This window comes from Oncorhynchus nerka, linkage group LG27 (genome assembly GCF_034236695.1).
Source record: "Oncorhynchus nerka isolate Pitt River linkage group LG27, Oner_Uvic_2.0, whole genome shotgun sequence".
In the NCBI taxonomy this organism is placed as follows: Eukaryota; Metazoa; Chordata; class Actinopteri; order Salmoniformes; family Salmonidae; genus Oncorhynchus; species Oncorhynchus nerka.
The window spans coordinates 107,402,028-107,416,843 of record NC_088422.1 but is presented as its reverse complement, the minus strand read 5'-3'; the positions used below and the strand labels follow the sequence as shown (position 1 = coordinate 107,416,843).

The following is a 14,816-nucleotide window of genomic DNA, read 5'->3' as shown; positions in this document are numbered from 1 at the left end:
TCTGTATGTAATATGCCAGGGAGACATGTCCCTTCCCCCTCATAAGTTAGCCTACTGTTCTGTATGTAATATGCCAGGGAGACATGTCCCTTCCCCCTCATAAGTTAGCCTACTGTTCTGTATGTAATATGCCAGGGAGACATGTCCCTTCCCCCTCATAAGTTAGCCTACTGTTCTGTATGTAATATGCCAGGGAGACATGTCCCTTCCCCTCATAAGTTAGCCTACTGTTCTGTATGTAATATGCCAGGGAGACATGTCCCTTCCCCCTCATAAGTTAGCCTACTGTTCTGTATGTAATATGCCAGGGAGACATGTCCCTTCCCCTCATAAGTTAGCCTACTGTTCTGTATGTAATATGCCAGGGAGACATGTCCCTTCCCCCCCTCATAAGTTAGCCTACTGTTCTGTATGTAATATGCCAGGGAGACATGTCCCTTCCCCCTCATAAGTTAGCCTACTGTTCTGTATGTAATATGCCAGGGAGACATGTCCCTTCCCCCTCATAAGTTAGCCTACTGTTCTGTATGTAATATGCCAGGGAGACATGTCCCTTCCCCCTCATAAGTTAGCCTACTGTTCTGTATGTAATATGCCAGGGAGACATGTCCCTTCCCCTCATAAGTTAGCCTACTGTTCTGTATGTAATATGCCAGGAGACATGTCCCTTCCCCCTCATAAGTTAGCCTACTGTTCTGTATGTAATATGCCAGGGAGACATGTCCCTTCCCCTCATAAGTTAGCCTACTGTTCTGTATGTAATATGCCAGGGAGACATGTCCCTTCCCCTCATAAGTTAGCCTACTGTTCTGTATGTAATATGCCAGGGAGACATGTCCCTTCCCCTCATAAGTTAGCCTACTGTTCTGTATGTAATATGCCAGGGAGACATGTCCCTTCCCCCTCATAAGTTAGCCTACTGTTCTGTATGTAATATGCCAGGGAGACATGTCCCTTCCCCCTCATAAGTTAGCCTACTGTTCTGTATGTAATATGCCAGGGAGACATGTCCCTTCCCCTCATAAGTTAGCCTACTGTTCTGTATGTAATATGCCAGGGAGACATGTCCCTTCCCCTCATAAGTTAGCCTACTGTTCTGTATGTAATATGCCAGGGAGACATGTCCCTTCCCCCTCATAAGTTAGCCTACTGTTCTGTATGTAATATGCCAGGGAGACATGTCCCTTCCCCTCATAAGTTAGCCTACTGTTCTGTATGTAATATGCCAGGGAGACATGTCCCTTCCCCTCATAAGTTAGCCTACTGTTCTGTATGTAATATGCCAGGGAGATATGTCCCTTCCCCTCATAAGTTAGCCTACTGTTCTGTATGTAATATGCCAGGGAGACATGTCCCTTCCCCTCATAAGTTAGCCTACTGTTCTGTATGTAATATGCCAGGGAGACATGTCCCTTCCCCTCATAAGTTAGCCTACTGTTCTGTATGTAATATGCCAGGGAGACATGTCCCTTCCCCTCATAAGTTAGCCTACTGTTCTGTATGTAATATGCCAGGGAGACATGTCCCTTCCCCTCATAAGTTAGCCTACTGTTCTGTATGTAATATGCCAGGGAGACATGTCCCTTCCCCCTCATAAGTTAGCCTACTGTTCTGTATGTAATATGCCAGGGAGACATGTCCCTTCCCCTCATAAGTTAGCCTACTGTTCTGTATGTAATATGCCAGGGAGACATGTCCCTTCCCCCTCATAAGTTAGCCTACTGTTCTGTATGTAATATGCCAGGGAGACATGTCCCTTCCCCTCATAAGTTAGCCTACTGTTCTGTATGTAATATGCCAGGGAGACATGTCCCTTCCCCTCATAAGTTAGCCTACTGTTCTGTATGTAATATGCCAGGGAGACATGTCCCTTCCCCCTCATAAGTTAGCCTACTGTTCTGTATGTAATATGCCAGGGAGACATGTCCCTTCCCCTCATAAGTTAGCCTACTGTTCTGTATGTAATATGCCAGGGAGACATGTCCCTTCCCCCTCATAAGTTAGCCTACTGTTCTGTATGTAATATGCCAGGGAGACATGTCCCTTCCCCTCATAAGTTAGCCTACTGTTCTGTATGTAATATGCCAGGGAGACATGTCCCTTCCCCCTCATAAGTTAGCCTACTGTTCTGTATGTAATATGCCAGGGAGACATGTCCCTTCCCCCTCATAAGTTAGCCTACTGTTCTGTATGTAATATGCCAGGGAGACATGTCCCTTCCCCCTCATAAGTTAGCCTACTGTTCTGTATGTAATATGCCAGGGAGACATGTCCCTTCCCCTCATAAGTTAGCCTACTGTTCTGTATGTAATATGCCAGGGAGACATGTCCCTTCCCCTCATAAGTTAGCCTACTGTTCTGTATGTAATATGCCAGGGAGACATGTCCCTTCCCCTCATAAGTTAGCCTACTGTTCTGTATGTAATATGCCAGGGAGACATGTCCCTTCCCCCTCATAAGTTAGCCTACTGTTCTGTATGTAATATGCCAGGGAGACATGTCCCCTTCCCCCTCATAAGTTAGCCTACTGTTCTGTATGTAATATGCCAGGAGACATGTCCCTTCCCCTCATAAGTTAGCCTACTGTTCTGTATGTAATATGCCAGGGAGACATGTCCCTTCCCCTCATAAGTTAGCCTACTGTTCTGTATGTAATATGCCAGGGAGATATGTCCCTTCCCCTCATAAGTTAGCCTACTGTTCTGTATGTAATATGCCAGGGAGACATGTCCCTTCCCCCTCATAAGTTAGCCTACTGTTCTGTATGTAATATGCCAGGGAGACATGTCCCTTCCCCCTCATAAGTTAGCCTACTGTTCTGTATGTAATATGCCAGGGAGACATGTCCCTTCCCCCTCATAAGTTAGCCTACTGTTCTGTATGTAATATGCCAGGGAGATATGTCCCTTCCCCCTCATAAGTTAGCCTACTGTTCTGTATGTAATATGCCAGGGAGACATGTCCCTTCCCCCTCATAAGTTAGCCTACTGTTCTGTATGTAATATGCCAGGGAGACATGTCCCTTCCCCCTCATAAGTTAGCCTACTGTTCTGTATGTAATATGCCAGGGAGATATGTCCCTTCCCCCTCATAAGTTAGCCTACTGTTCTGACTTGGTGGTGCACATGTAGCCTATAGTCTGTTTAGAGAAATGCCATCATCGAGAATTGTAAGAGCTTTCATTGTCTACTCATATGCCCCCTTTATTTTTATCCTACGGTTCTGACTTGGTGTACATGGAGAATACTGTAAGAACGGGCCATGTTTTGAATTCAGTCGCTGTACATTTCAAACGTGCTGAACAAATACTTATACTGACTACGTCCGTCTTAGCTCTGTCATTGTCTTAAACAAAATTACGGATTGCCTCTTATCCGGATGTGAAATGGCTAGCTAGTTAGCGATGGTGCGCGCTAATAGCGTTTCAATCGGTGACGTCACTTGCTCTGAGACCTTGAAGTAGTGGTTCCCCTTACTCTGCAAGGGCCGCGGCTTTTGTGGAGCGATAGGTAACGATGCTTCAAGGGGTGACTGTTGATATGTGCAGAGGGTACCTGGTTCGCGCCCGGGTCGGAGAGAGGGGACGGACTAAAGTTATACTATTACATCGGCTCATCGTTCCCTTGAACATCTCAATTGTCAGTATTAACCACATTTTGTTTAAGCGAAGCAGCCATGTCAGATTTTTTGGGGAAATGGTGGTAAATGAGGCTGAATGAACTGTTTCCCTGCCAGACAAGGCTCTACTGATAGCCAGGTGTAGCAGTGGTAAGGGTCCCCTCCATGGTGCTGAAAACAAGGCTCCACTGATAGCCAGGTGTAGTGGTGGTAAGGATCCCCTTCCATGGTGCTGAAAACAAGGCTCCACTGATAGCCAGGTGTAGCGGTGGTAAGGATCCCCTCCACGGTGCTGAAAACAAGGCTCCACTGATAGCCAGGTGTAGAGGTGGTAAGGATCCCCTCCACTGATAGCCAGGTGTAGTGGTGGTAAGGATTCACTGCATGGTGCTGAAACAAGGCTCCACTGATAGCCAGGTGTAGCGGTGGTAAGGATCCCCTCCACGGTGCTGAAAACAAGGCTCCACTGATAGCCAGGTGTAGCGGTGGTAAGGATCCCCTCCATGGTGCTGAAAACAAGGCTCCGCTGATAGCCAGGTGTAGCGGTGATCCCTCCATGGTGCCAGGTGATAGCCAGGTGTAACGGTGGTAAGGATCCCCTCCACGGTGCTGAAAACAAGGCTCCGCTGATAGCCAGGTGTAGCGGTGGTAAGGATCCCCTCCATGGTGCTGAAAACAAGGCTCCGCTGATAGCCAGGTGTAGCGGTGGTAAGGATCCCCTCCACGGTGCTGAAAATAAATCTCTGCTGTTGGGACAGCTTTATGTTGGCCCTAACAGTTAGTGGGCACCGTTTGTTATTGTGTAATTAATGTATTGTTTAGTGTTGTGGCTTTGCTGGCATGCATCAAAAAAATAAATGTTGAGTTTGACCCACCCAGATTTACATGCTAAAACCACCACTGCATAAAACCAGTCAGTATCTGGTGTGAGGGCTGATGTGAGGGCTGATGTGAGGGCTGGTGTGAGGGCTGATGTGAGGGCTGATGTGAGGGCTGATGTGAGGGCTGATGTGATGGGGTTGAGGAGGGCTGATGTGATGGGGGTTGAGGAGGGCTGATGTGATGGGGGTTGAGGAGGGCTGATGTGATGGGGTTGAGGAGGGCTGATGTGAGGGCTGATGTGAGGGCTGATGTGAGGGCTGATGTGAGGGCTGATGGGGCTGAGGAGGGCTGATGGGGTTGAGGAGGGCTGATGGGGTTGAGGAGGGCTGATGGGGTTGAGGAGGGCTGATGGGGTTGAGGAGGGCTGATGTGAGGTGGTTGAGGAGGGCTGATGTGAGGTGGTTGAGGAGGGCTGATGTGAGGTGGTTGAGGAGGCTGATGTGAGGTGGTTGAGGAGGGCTGATGGGGTTGAGGAGGGCTGATGGGGTTGAGGTGATGGCTGATGGGGTTGAGGTGATGTGGGTGGTTGAGGAGGGCTGATGTGAGGTGGTTGAGGAGGGCTGATGTGATGGGGGTTGAGGAGGGCTGATGTGAGGTGGTTGAGGAGGGCTGATGTGATGGGGTTGAGGAGGGCTGATGTGATGGGGTTGAGGAGGGCTGATGGGAGGTGGTTGGTGTGAGGGCTGATGGGGTTGATGAGGGCTGATGTGAGGTGGTTGAGGAGGGCTGATGGGGTTGAGGAGGGCTGATGGGGTTGAGGAGGGCTGATGTGAGGTGGTTGAGGAGGGCTGATGGGGTTGAGGAGGGCTGATGTGAGGTGGTTGAGGAGGGCTGATGGGGTTGAGGAGGGCTGATGTGAGGTGGTTGAGGAGGGCTGATGTGATGGGGTTGAGGAGGGCTGATGTGAGGTGGTTGAGGTGATGTGATGGGGTTGAGGAGGGCTGATGTGATGGGGTTGAGGTGATGTGATGGGGTTGAGGAGGGCTGATGTGAGGTGGTTGAGGTGATGTGATGGGGTTGAGGAGGGCTGATGTGATGGGGTTGAGGAGGGCTGATGTGAGGTGGTTGAGGTGATGTGATGGGGTTGAGGAGGGCTGATGTGATGGGGTTGAGGTGATGTGATGGGGGTTGAGGAGGGCTGATGGGGTTGAGGTGGTTGATGTGAGGGGTTGAGGAGGGCTGATGTGATGGGGTTGAGGTGATGTGATGGGGGTTGAGGAGGGCTGATGTGGGTGGTTGAGGAGGGCTGATGTGACCACCGTGTGGTCTGGTGTGAGGGCTGATGTGAGGTGGTTGAGGTGATGTGATGGGGTTGAGGAGGGCTGATGTGAGGTGGTTGAGGTGATGTGATGGGGTTGAGGAGGGCTGATGTGAGGTGGTTGAGGAGGGCTGATGTGAGGTGGTTGGCGTGATGTGATGGGGTTGAGGAGGGCTGATGTGGGTGGTTGAGGAGGGCTGATGGGGTTGAGGAGGGCTGATGGGGTTGAGGAGGGCTGATGGGGTTGAGGAGGGCTGATGGGGTTGAGGAGGGCTGATGTGAGGTGGTTGAGGTGATGTGATGGGGTTGAGGAGGGCTGATGTGAGGTGGTTGAGGTGATGTGATGGGGGTTGAGGAGGGCTGATGTGAGGTGGTTGAGGTGATGGGGTTGAGGAGGGCTGATGGGGTGGTTGAGGATGGGGTTGAGGAGGGCTGATGTGAGGTGGTTGAGGAGGGCTGAGAGGGTGATGTGAGGTGGTTGATGTGATGGGGTTGAGGAGGGCTGATGTGAGGTGGTTGAGGATGGGGTTGAGGAGGGCTGATGGAGGTGGTTGAGGATGGGGTTGAGGGGGTGATGTGAGGTGGTTGAGGTGATGTGATGGGGTTGAGGAGGCTGGTGTGATGGGGTCTGGGAGGGCTGATGTGAGGTGGTTGAGGATGTGATGGGGTTGAGGAGGGCTGATGTGAGGTGGTTGAGGTGATGGATGGGGGTTGAGGAGGGCTGATGTGAGGTGGTTGAGGTGATGTGATGGGGTTGAGGAGGGCTGATGTGAGGTGGTTGAGGTGATGGGGGGTTGAGGAGGGCTGATGTGAGGTGGTTGAGGTGATGTGGTTGAGGTGAGGGGATTGAGGTGGGAGGAGGGCTGATGGGGTTGAGGAGAGGTGGTTGAGGTGATGGATGGGGGTTGAGGAGGGCTGATGTGGTGGTTGAGGTGATGTGATGGGGTTGAGGAGGGCTGATGTGAGGTGGTTGAGGTGATGTGATGGGTTGAGGAGGGCTGATGTGAGGTGGTTGAGGTGATGTGATGGGGGTTGAGGAGAGGTGGTGTGAGGTGGTTGAGGTGATGTGATGGGGTTGAGGAGGGCTGATGATGGGGGTTGAGGAGAGGTGATGTGATGGGGGTTGAGGAGAGGCTGATGTGATGGGGTTGAGGAGGGCTGATGTGACGGGGTTGAGAGAGGTGGTGAGGTGGTTGAGGGATGTGATGGGGGTTGAGGAGGTGGTGTGAGGTTGAGGTGATGTGATGGGGGTTGAGGAGGGCTGATGTGAGGTGGTTGAGGTGATGTGATGGGGTTGAGGAGGGCTGATGTGAGGTGGTTGAGGTGGTGTGATGGGGTTGAGGAGAGGTGATGTGATGGGGGTTGAGGAGAGGTGGTGAGGTGGTTGAGGTGATGTGATGGGGGTTGAGGAGGGCTGATGTGAGGTGGCTGAGGTGATGTGATGGGGTTGAGGAGGGTGGTGTGATGGGGTTGAGGAGAGGTGATGTGATGGGGTTGAGGAGAGGTGGTGTGATGGGGGTTGAGGAGGTGGTGGTGTGATGGGGGTTGAGGAGAGGTGGTGTGATGGGGTTGAGGAGAGGTGGTGTGAGGTGGTTGAGGAGAGTGGTGTGAGGTGGTTGAGGAGAGGTGGTGTGATGGGGGGTTGAGGAGAGGTGGTGTGAGGTGGTTGAGGAGAGGTGGTGTGATGGGGGTTGAGGAGAGGTGGTGTGATGGGGGTTGAGGAGAGGTGGTGTGAGGTGGTTGAGGTGATGTGATGGTGGTTGAGGAGAGGTGGTGTGATGGGGGTTGAGGAGAGGTGGTGTGATGGGGGTTGAGGAGAGGTGATGTGATGGGGGTTGAGGAGAGGTGATGTGATGGGGGTTGAGAGGTGATGTGATGGGGGTTGAGAGGTGATGTGATGGGGGTTGAGGAGAGGTGGTGTGATGGGGGTTGAGGACTCCTTCGCATGGAGTTGATCAGGCTGTTGATTGTGGAATGTTGTCCCACTCCTCTTCAATGGCTGTGCGGAGTTGCTGGATGTTGGCGGGAACTGGAACACGCCGATCCAACAGAGGAGGACCCTCAGAGGAGGACCCTCAGAGGAGGACCATCAGAGGAGGACCATCAGAGGACCCTCAGAGGAGGCCCATCAGAGGAGGACCCTCAGAGGAGGCCCCTCAGAGGAGGCCCCTCAGAGGAGGACCATCAGAGGAGGCCCCTCAGAGGAGGCCCATCAGAGGAGGCCCATCAGAGGAGGCCCATCAGAGGAGGCCCATCAGAGGAGGACCCTCAGAGGAGGCCCCTCAGAGGAGGCCCCTCAGAGGAGGACCCTCAGAGGAGGACCCTCAGAGGAGGACCATCAGAGGAGGACCATCAGAGGAGGACCATCAGAGGAGGCCCATCAGAGGAGGACCATCAGAGGAGGACCCTCAGAGGAGGACCCTCAGAGGAGGACCATCAGAGGAGGACCATCAGAGGACCCTCAGAGGAGGCCCCTCAGAGGAGGACCATCAGAGGAGGCCCATCAGAGGAGGCCCATCAGAGGAGGCCCATCAGAGGAGGACCATCAGAGGAGGACCATCAGAGGAGGACCATCAGAGGAGGACCATCAGAGGAGGCCCCTCAGAGGAGGACCATCAGAGGAGGACCCTCAGAGGAGGACCATCAGAGGAGGACCCTCAGAGGAGGCCCATCAGAGGAGGACCCTCAGAGGAGGACCATCAGAGGAGGACCATCAGAGGAGGACCATCAGAGGAGGACCCTCAGAGGAGGACCATCCTTCTCAGTGAATTTATAAAACAGTTAAAAAGTGATCCTTTTTAGATAAAACTACACTAAATATATTCACGTCACCAAATAATTGATTCAAACAAACTGTTTTGCGATGTTGTGGTTTGGCCGTCATTGTAAATAAGATTTTGTTCTTTAACTGACTTGTCTGGTTAAATAAAGGTTAAATAAAAATAACATTATCCAATATGAAAAACGTGTAATGCAAATGGAATAATTAACAATGGGATTTTTTAAAGTGTTTTCTAAAGTTGATTACAATTATACCAATAATATTATGAATATTATTACTAAATGTAGCATTCAAAATTGGTTGTTTTACTGTTACCATAACTATCTAGTATCATTTATTTTTTAATGCTGCTAACAATAATGTCAATGCTATATTAGTTTTGTCTTTTATCTTCTTTTTTTTTAAAAATATTGTTAAACAAAATTCAAAATTTGCTAACTTTTCCCCATAAAAAGTAACTCATATCGACTTTTTTTAAAATTATTTTTCACCATCTTCATTGCCGGACTTTTATTTTGAAGGAAAACTGCCAAGGTCAGGGCATTATTCTTGCTGGCGGAACGGAGGTAATGTTTACGATCCCATCGCCGCTGCGTGAACAGCGTCTTCACGAAACGTTATTGGTCATTAATGTACTAGTAAAATGTTTAAAAATGTCCACATATGTCATTGTTTCGATACATTAATATTGTTCCATTTATGAGGAAAGGAGAGACTGCTCTTATCCAGTTGTCTTCAATACAAACATCTGTTAGAAATACATTATTTTTTTCTATCGCATGACACCAACAGTCATTCTGAAATACCCAACATGTGGACACCATGATGTAAAAATCTGCAGACAATTTTATTAAATTGACAAAATGTTCATCTGTACAGCAACAAAAAAAAATAGCACAATGTAAAATCTCAATATTACATCGTGGCATAACCTGAACAAAAAAATATAACAGCAGATCCGTAACGTTGTACAGAAAGAAAAGGACAAAACTGGTTATCATCATCAGTCTGTTTCAAAGAAGTCTCACTTCAAACCAACGAAAACAGACAGGAAGAAGGACAAACTTTTGTTTAAAATGAATAGAGCGTCCAGGTGTTGCTGAAGCAGGAGAGAGGTCCAGCTCCTGGAGAGCAGAGGAGCTTTGTGACCTTCTCATAGAGCGTCCAGGTGTTGCTGAAGCAGGAGAGAGGTCCAGCTCCTGGAGAGCAGAGGAGCTTTGTGACCTGTAGTCCAAACGGTCTCACGTTGGGCCTCGGTGTCCAGACTCTCCCCTCGTTTCTGTTTCCAGGGTTGAGATGTGGAGGATGGTGGTGCCAGATTTATAACAGGGCCAGTTCTGGCCCAAGATGACCTCTAAAGGGGCCTAATGTTACTCCAAGGCCCTTCTGTTATTTTCAGAGGGAGACTGGAAGCCAAAACAGACACTCCATCTAAACATGAATCAGATTCTCAACTGCGATACATTTCTAGAAACAAAACCCTTGTCACTTTCATATCACATCGAAATAATTTCACAAATGTAAAATACACATTTACTGAAGTGGTGTGAAGTCCTTCAGTGAAACGTTTTTTGGGGTATCTGTACTTTATTTATATTTTTACTTCACTACATTCCTAAATACAATGTACTTTTTACTCCATACATTTTCCCTGACACCCAAAAAGTACATTTTGAATGCCTAGCAGGACAGGAAAATGGTCTAACTTATACCCTTATCAATAGAACATGGTCATCCCTACTGCCTTTGATCTGGAGGACTCACTAAACACACGTGCTTAGTTTGTAAATTGTGGTGCCATCTGCTTTGCTTAATATAAAGAACTTTAAATGATTTATACTTTTACTTTTGATCCGTAAGTATATTTTAGCAATTATGTTTACTTTTTATACTGATGTATATTTAAAACCAAAGACTTTTCCTCAAGTAGTATTTTACTGGGTGACTCACTTTCACTTGAGTCATTATCTATTAAAGTATCTTTACTTTTATTCAAGTATGAGAATGTATTTCTACACTGCTGCTGTACACCGTGTTGACCAGCTATATCACAGTTTCAGCCGACAGTATAGTTCAGTGACAACACGTTTTCTGGCGGTCTGCTTCCATTACACACAGGTGTCAGGTGCATGCTAGATATCTAATTAGCACAGGTGTCAGGCGCATGCTAGATATCTAATTAGCACAGGTGTCAGGCGCATGCTAAATATCTAATTAGCACAGGTGCATGCTAGATATCTAATTAGCACAGGTGTCAGGCGCATGCTAGATATCTAATTAGCACAGGTGCATGCTAGATATCTAATTAGCGCAGGTGTCAGGTGCATGCTAGATATCTAATTAGCACAGGTGTCAGGTGCATGCTAGATATCTAATTGGCACAGGTGTCAGGCGCATGCTAGATATCTAATTAGCACAGGTGTCAGGCGCATGCTAGATATCTAATTAGCGCAGGTGTCAGGTGCATGCTAGATATCTAATTAGCACAGGTGTCAGGCGCATGCTAGATATCTAATTAGCACAGGTGTCAGGTGCATGCTAGATATCTAATTAGCGCAGGTGTCAGGCGCATGCTAGATATCTAATTAGCACAGGTGTCAGGTGCATGCTAGATATCTAATGCTGCTGTACACCGTGTTGACCAGCTATATCACAGTTTCAGCCGACAGTATAGTTCAGTGACAACACGTTTTCTGGCGGTCTGCTTCCATTACACACAGGTGTCAGATGCATGCTAGATATCTAATTAGCACAGGTGCATGCTAGATATCTAATTAGCACAGGTGCATGCTAGATATCTAATTAGCACAGGTGCATGCTAGATATCTAATTAGCACAGGTGCATGCTAGATATCTAATTAGCACAGGTGCATGCTAGATATCTAATTAGCACAGGTGCATGCTAGATATCTAATTAGCACAGGTGCATGCTAGATATCTAATTAGCACAGGTGTATGCTAGATATCTAATTAGCACAGGTGTCAGGCGCATGCTAGATATCTAATTAGCACAGGTGTCAGGTGCATGCTAGATATCTAATTAGCACAGGTGTCAGGCGCATGCTAGATATCTAATTGGCACAGGTGTCAGGCGCATGCTAGATATCTAATTAGCACAGGTGTCAGGCGCATGCTAGATATCTAATTAGCACAGGTGTCAGGTGCATGCTAGATATCTAATTAGCACAGGTGTCAGGCGCATGCTAGATATCTAATTAGCACAGGTGTCAGGTGCATGCTAGATATCTAATTAGCGCAGGTGTCAGGTGCATGCTAGATATCTAATTAGCACAGGTGTCAGGTGCATGCTAGATATCTAATTAGCACAGGTGTCAGGTGCATGCTAGATATCTAATTAGCACAGGTGTCAGGCGCATGCTAGATATCTAATTAGCACAGGTGTCAGGTGCATGCTAGATATCTAATTAGCACAGGTGTCAGGCGCATGCTAGATATCTAATTAGCGCAGGTGTCAGGCGCATGCTAGATATCTAATTAGCGCAGGTGTCAGGTGCATGCTAGATATCTAATTAGCACAGGTGTCAGGTGCATGCTAGATATCTAATTAGCACAGGTGTCAGGTGCATGCTAGATATCTAATTAGCACAGGTGTCAGGTGCATGCTAGATATCTAATTAGCACAGGTGTCAGGTGCATGCTAGATATCTAATTAGCACAGGTGTCAGGCGCATGCTAGATATCTAATTAGCACAGGTGTCAGGTGTATGCTAGATATCTAATTAGCGCAGGTGTCAGGTGCATGCTAGATATCTAATTAGCACAGGTGTCAGGTGCATGCTAGATATCTAATTGGCACAGGTGTCAGGTGCATGCTAGATATCTAATTAGCACAGGTGTCAGGCGCATGCTAGATATCTAATTAGCGCAGGTGTCAGGTGTATGCTAGATATCTAATGCTGCTGTACACCGTGTTGACCAGCTATATCACAGTTTCAGCCGACAGTATAGTTCAGTGACAACACGTTTTCTGGCGGTCTGCTTCCATTACACACAGGTGTCAGGTGCATGCTAGATATCTAATTAGCGCAGGTGTCAGGTGCATGCTAGATATCTAATTAGCACAGGTGTCAGGTGCATGCTAGATATCTAATTAGCGCAGGTGTCAGGTGCATGCTAGATATCTAATTAGCGCAGGTGTCAGGTGCATGCTAGATATCTAATTAGCACAGGTGTCAGGTGCATGCTAGATATCTAATTAGCACAGGTGTCAGGTGCATGCTAGATATCTAATTGGCACAGGTGTCAGGTGCATGCTAGATATCTAATTAGCACAGGTGTCAGGTGCATGCTAGATATCTAATTAGCACAGGTGTCAGGTGCATGCTAGATATCTAATTAGCACAGGTGTCAGGCGCATGCTAGATATCTAATTAGCACAGGTGTCAGGTGCATGCTAGATATCTAATTAGCACAGGTGTCAGGCGCATGCTAGATATCTAATTAGCGCAGGTGTCAGGCGCTTGCTAGATATCTAATTAGCACAGGTGTCAGGTGCATGCTAGATATCTAATTAGCACAGGTGGCGCCTCGTGGTCCGTCGACACTAACATGGATTCATTTCTTCGATAGGGGCGCCTTAATTTTTGGATAAAAAAACGCTCCTGCTTTTAAACAAGATATTTTGTCACGAAAAGATGCTCGACTATGCATATAATTGACAGCTTTGGAAAGAAAACACTCTGACGTTTCCAAAACTGCAAAGATATTGTCTGTGAGTGCCACGAACTAATGCTACAGGGCGAAACCAAGATGAAATTTCATACAGGAAGTGAGCCAGATTTTGAATGCGCTGTGTTCCAATGTCTCCTTATATGGCTGTGAATGCGCAAGGAATGAGCCTACACTTTCTGTCGTTTCCCCAAGGTGTCTGCAGCGTTGTGACGTATTTGTAGGCATATCATTGGAAGATTGACCATAAGAGACTACATTTACCAGTTGCCCGCTTGGTGTCCTCCATCGAAATTATTGCGTAATCTCCAGCTGCAGTATTTTTCCATTTGCTTCCGAGGAGAAACCAAACTGCCACGAATGATTTATCATCGAATAGATATGTGAAAAACACCTTGAGGATTGATTCTAAACAACGTTTGCCATGTTTCTGTCGATATTATGGAGTTAATTTGGAAAAAAGTTAGTCGTTGTAATGACTGAATTTTCGGGGTTTTTTCTTAGCCAAACGTGATGAACAAAACGGAGCGATTTCTCCTACACAAATAATATTTTTGGAAAAACGGAACATTTGCTATCTAACGGAGAGTCTCCTCATTGAAAACATCCGAACTTCTTCAAAGGTAAATGATTTTATTTGAATGCTTTTCTTGTTTTTGTGAAAATGTTGCATGCTGAATGCTAGGCTTAATGCTATATGCTAGCTATCAATACCTTACACAAATGCTTGTGTAGCTATGGTTGAAAAGCATATTTTTGAAAATCTGAGATGACAGTGTTGTTAACAAAAGGCTGCTTGTGAGCCAATATATTTATTTCATTTCATTTGCGATTTTCATGAATAGTTAACGCTATGCTATGCTAATGAGCTTGAGGCTATGATTGCGCTCCCGGATACGGGATTCCTCGACGCTAGAGGTTAAACTGACACATCATCTAGATGACAGCGTCAACAGAGAAAAAAACCTTCTGAAAACTCGCCCCCAGAGACTCTAACATCATCTGATTCCTAATTAAAACGGAAAACCTTTCTGAAATAAATAGCTTCTCATTTTCAGTTTATTGAGAAATAATTGTAATTATATTGAATTAGAATTTCAGTTTATTTCCTGAATTGACCAACTTCTATTGAATGGATCCCAACAGGCCTCTGACCTCTGACCTCTGTGGAGCAGGACAGATTGAGGATGCATCCCAACAGGCCCCTGACCTCTGACCTCTGTGGAGCAGGACATATTGAGGATGAATCCCAACAGGCCCTTGACCTCTGACCTCTGTGGAGCAGGACAGATTGAGGATGCATCCCAACAGGCCCTGACCTCTGTGGAGCAGGACAGATTGAGGATGCATCCCAACAGGCCTCTGACCTCTGTGGAGCAGGACAGATTGAGGATGCATCCCAACAGGCCTCTGACCTCTCTGTGGAGCAGGACAGATTGAGGATGCATCCCAACAGGCTCCCTGACCCCTGACTGTGGAGCAGGACAGATTGAGGATGCATCCTAACAGGCCCCTGACCTCTCTGTGGAGCAGGACAGATTGAGGATGCATCCCAACAGGCCCCTGACCTCTGACCTCTGTGGAGCA

The 14,816-nt window shown here is 47.5% G+C and overlaps 1 protein-coding gene across 1 annotated transcript; it reads left to right on the top strand.

Annotated features, from left to right (window-relative positions):
• Window positions 1-7,774: 7,774 nt before the first annotated feature.
• LOC135565174 (proline-rich protein 2-like) lies at window positions 7,775-14,669 on the top strand. The gene is made up of 2 exons (XM_065011237.1): window positions 7,775-8,522; window positions 14,515-14,669. Exons 1-2 carry the CDS (start codon window positions 7,775-7,777, stop codon window positions 14,667-14,669), a joined length of 903 nt encoding a protein of 300 aa, XP_064867309.1.
• Window positions 14,670-14,816: the final 147 nt, after the last annotated feature.

Coding starts and splice junctions, on each gene's coding strand:
- LOC135565174 (XM_065011237.1), top strand. CDS start 7,775: ATGTTGGCGGGAACTGGAACACGCCGATCCAACAGAGGAGGACCCTCA. Junction 8,523..14,514: donor GAGGAGGACCATCCTTCTCA/GTGAATTTATAA, acceptor TCTGTGGAGCAG/GACAGATTGAGGATGCATCC.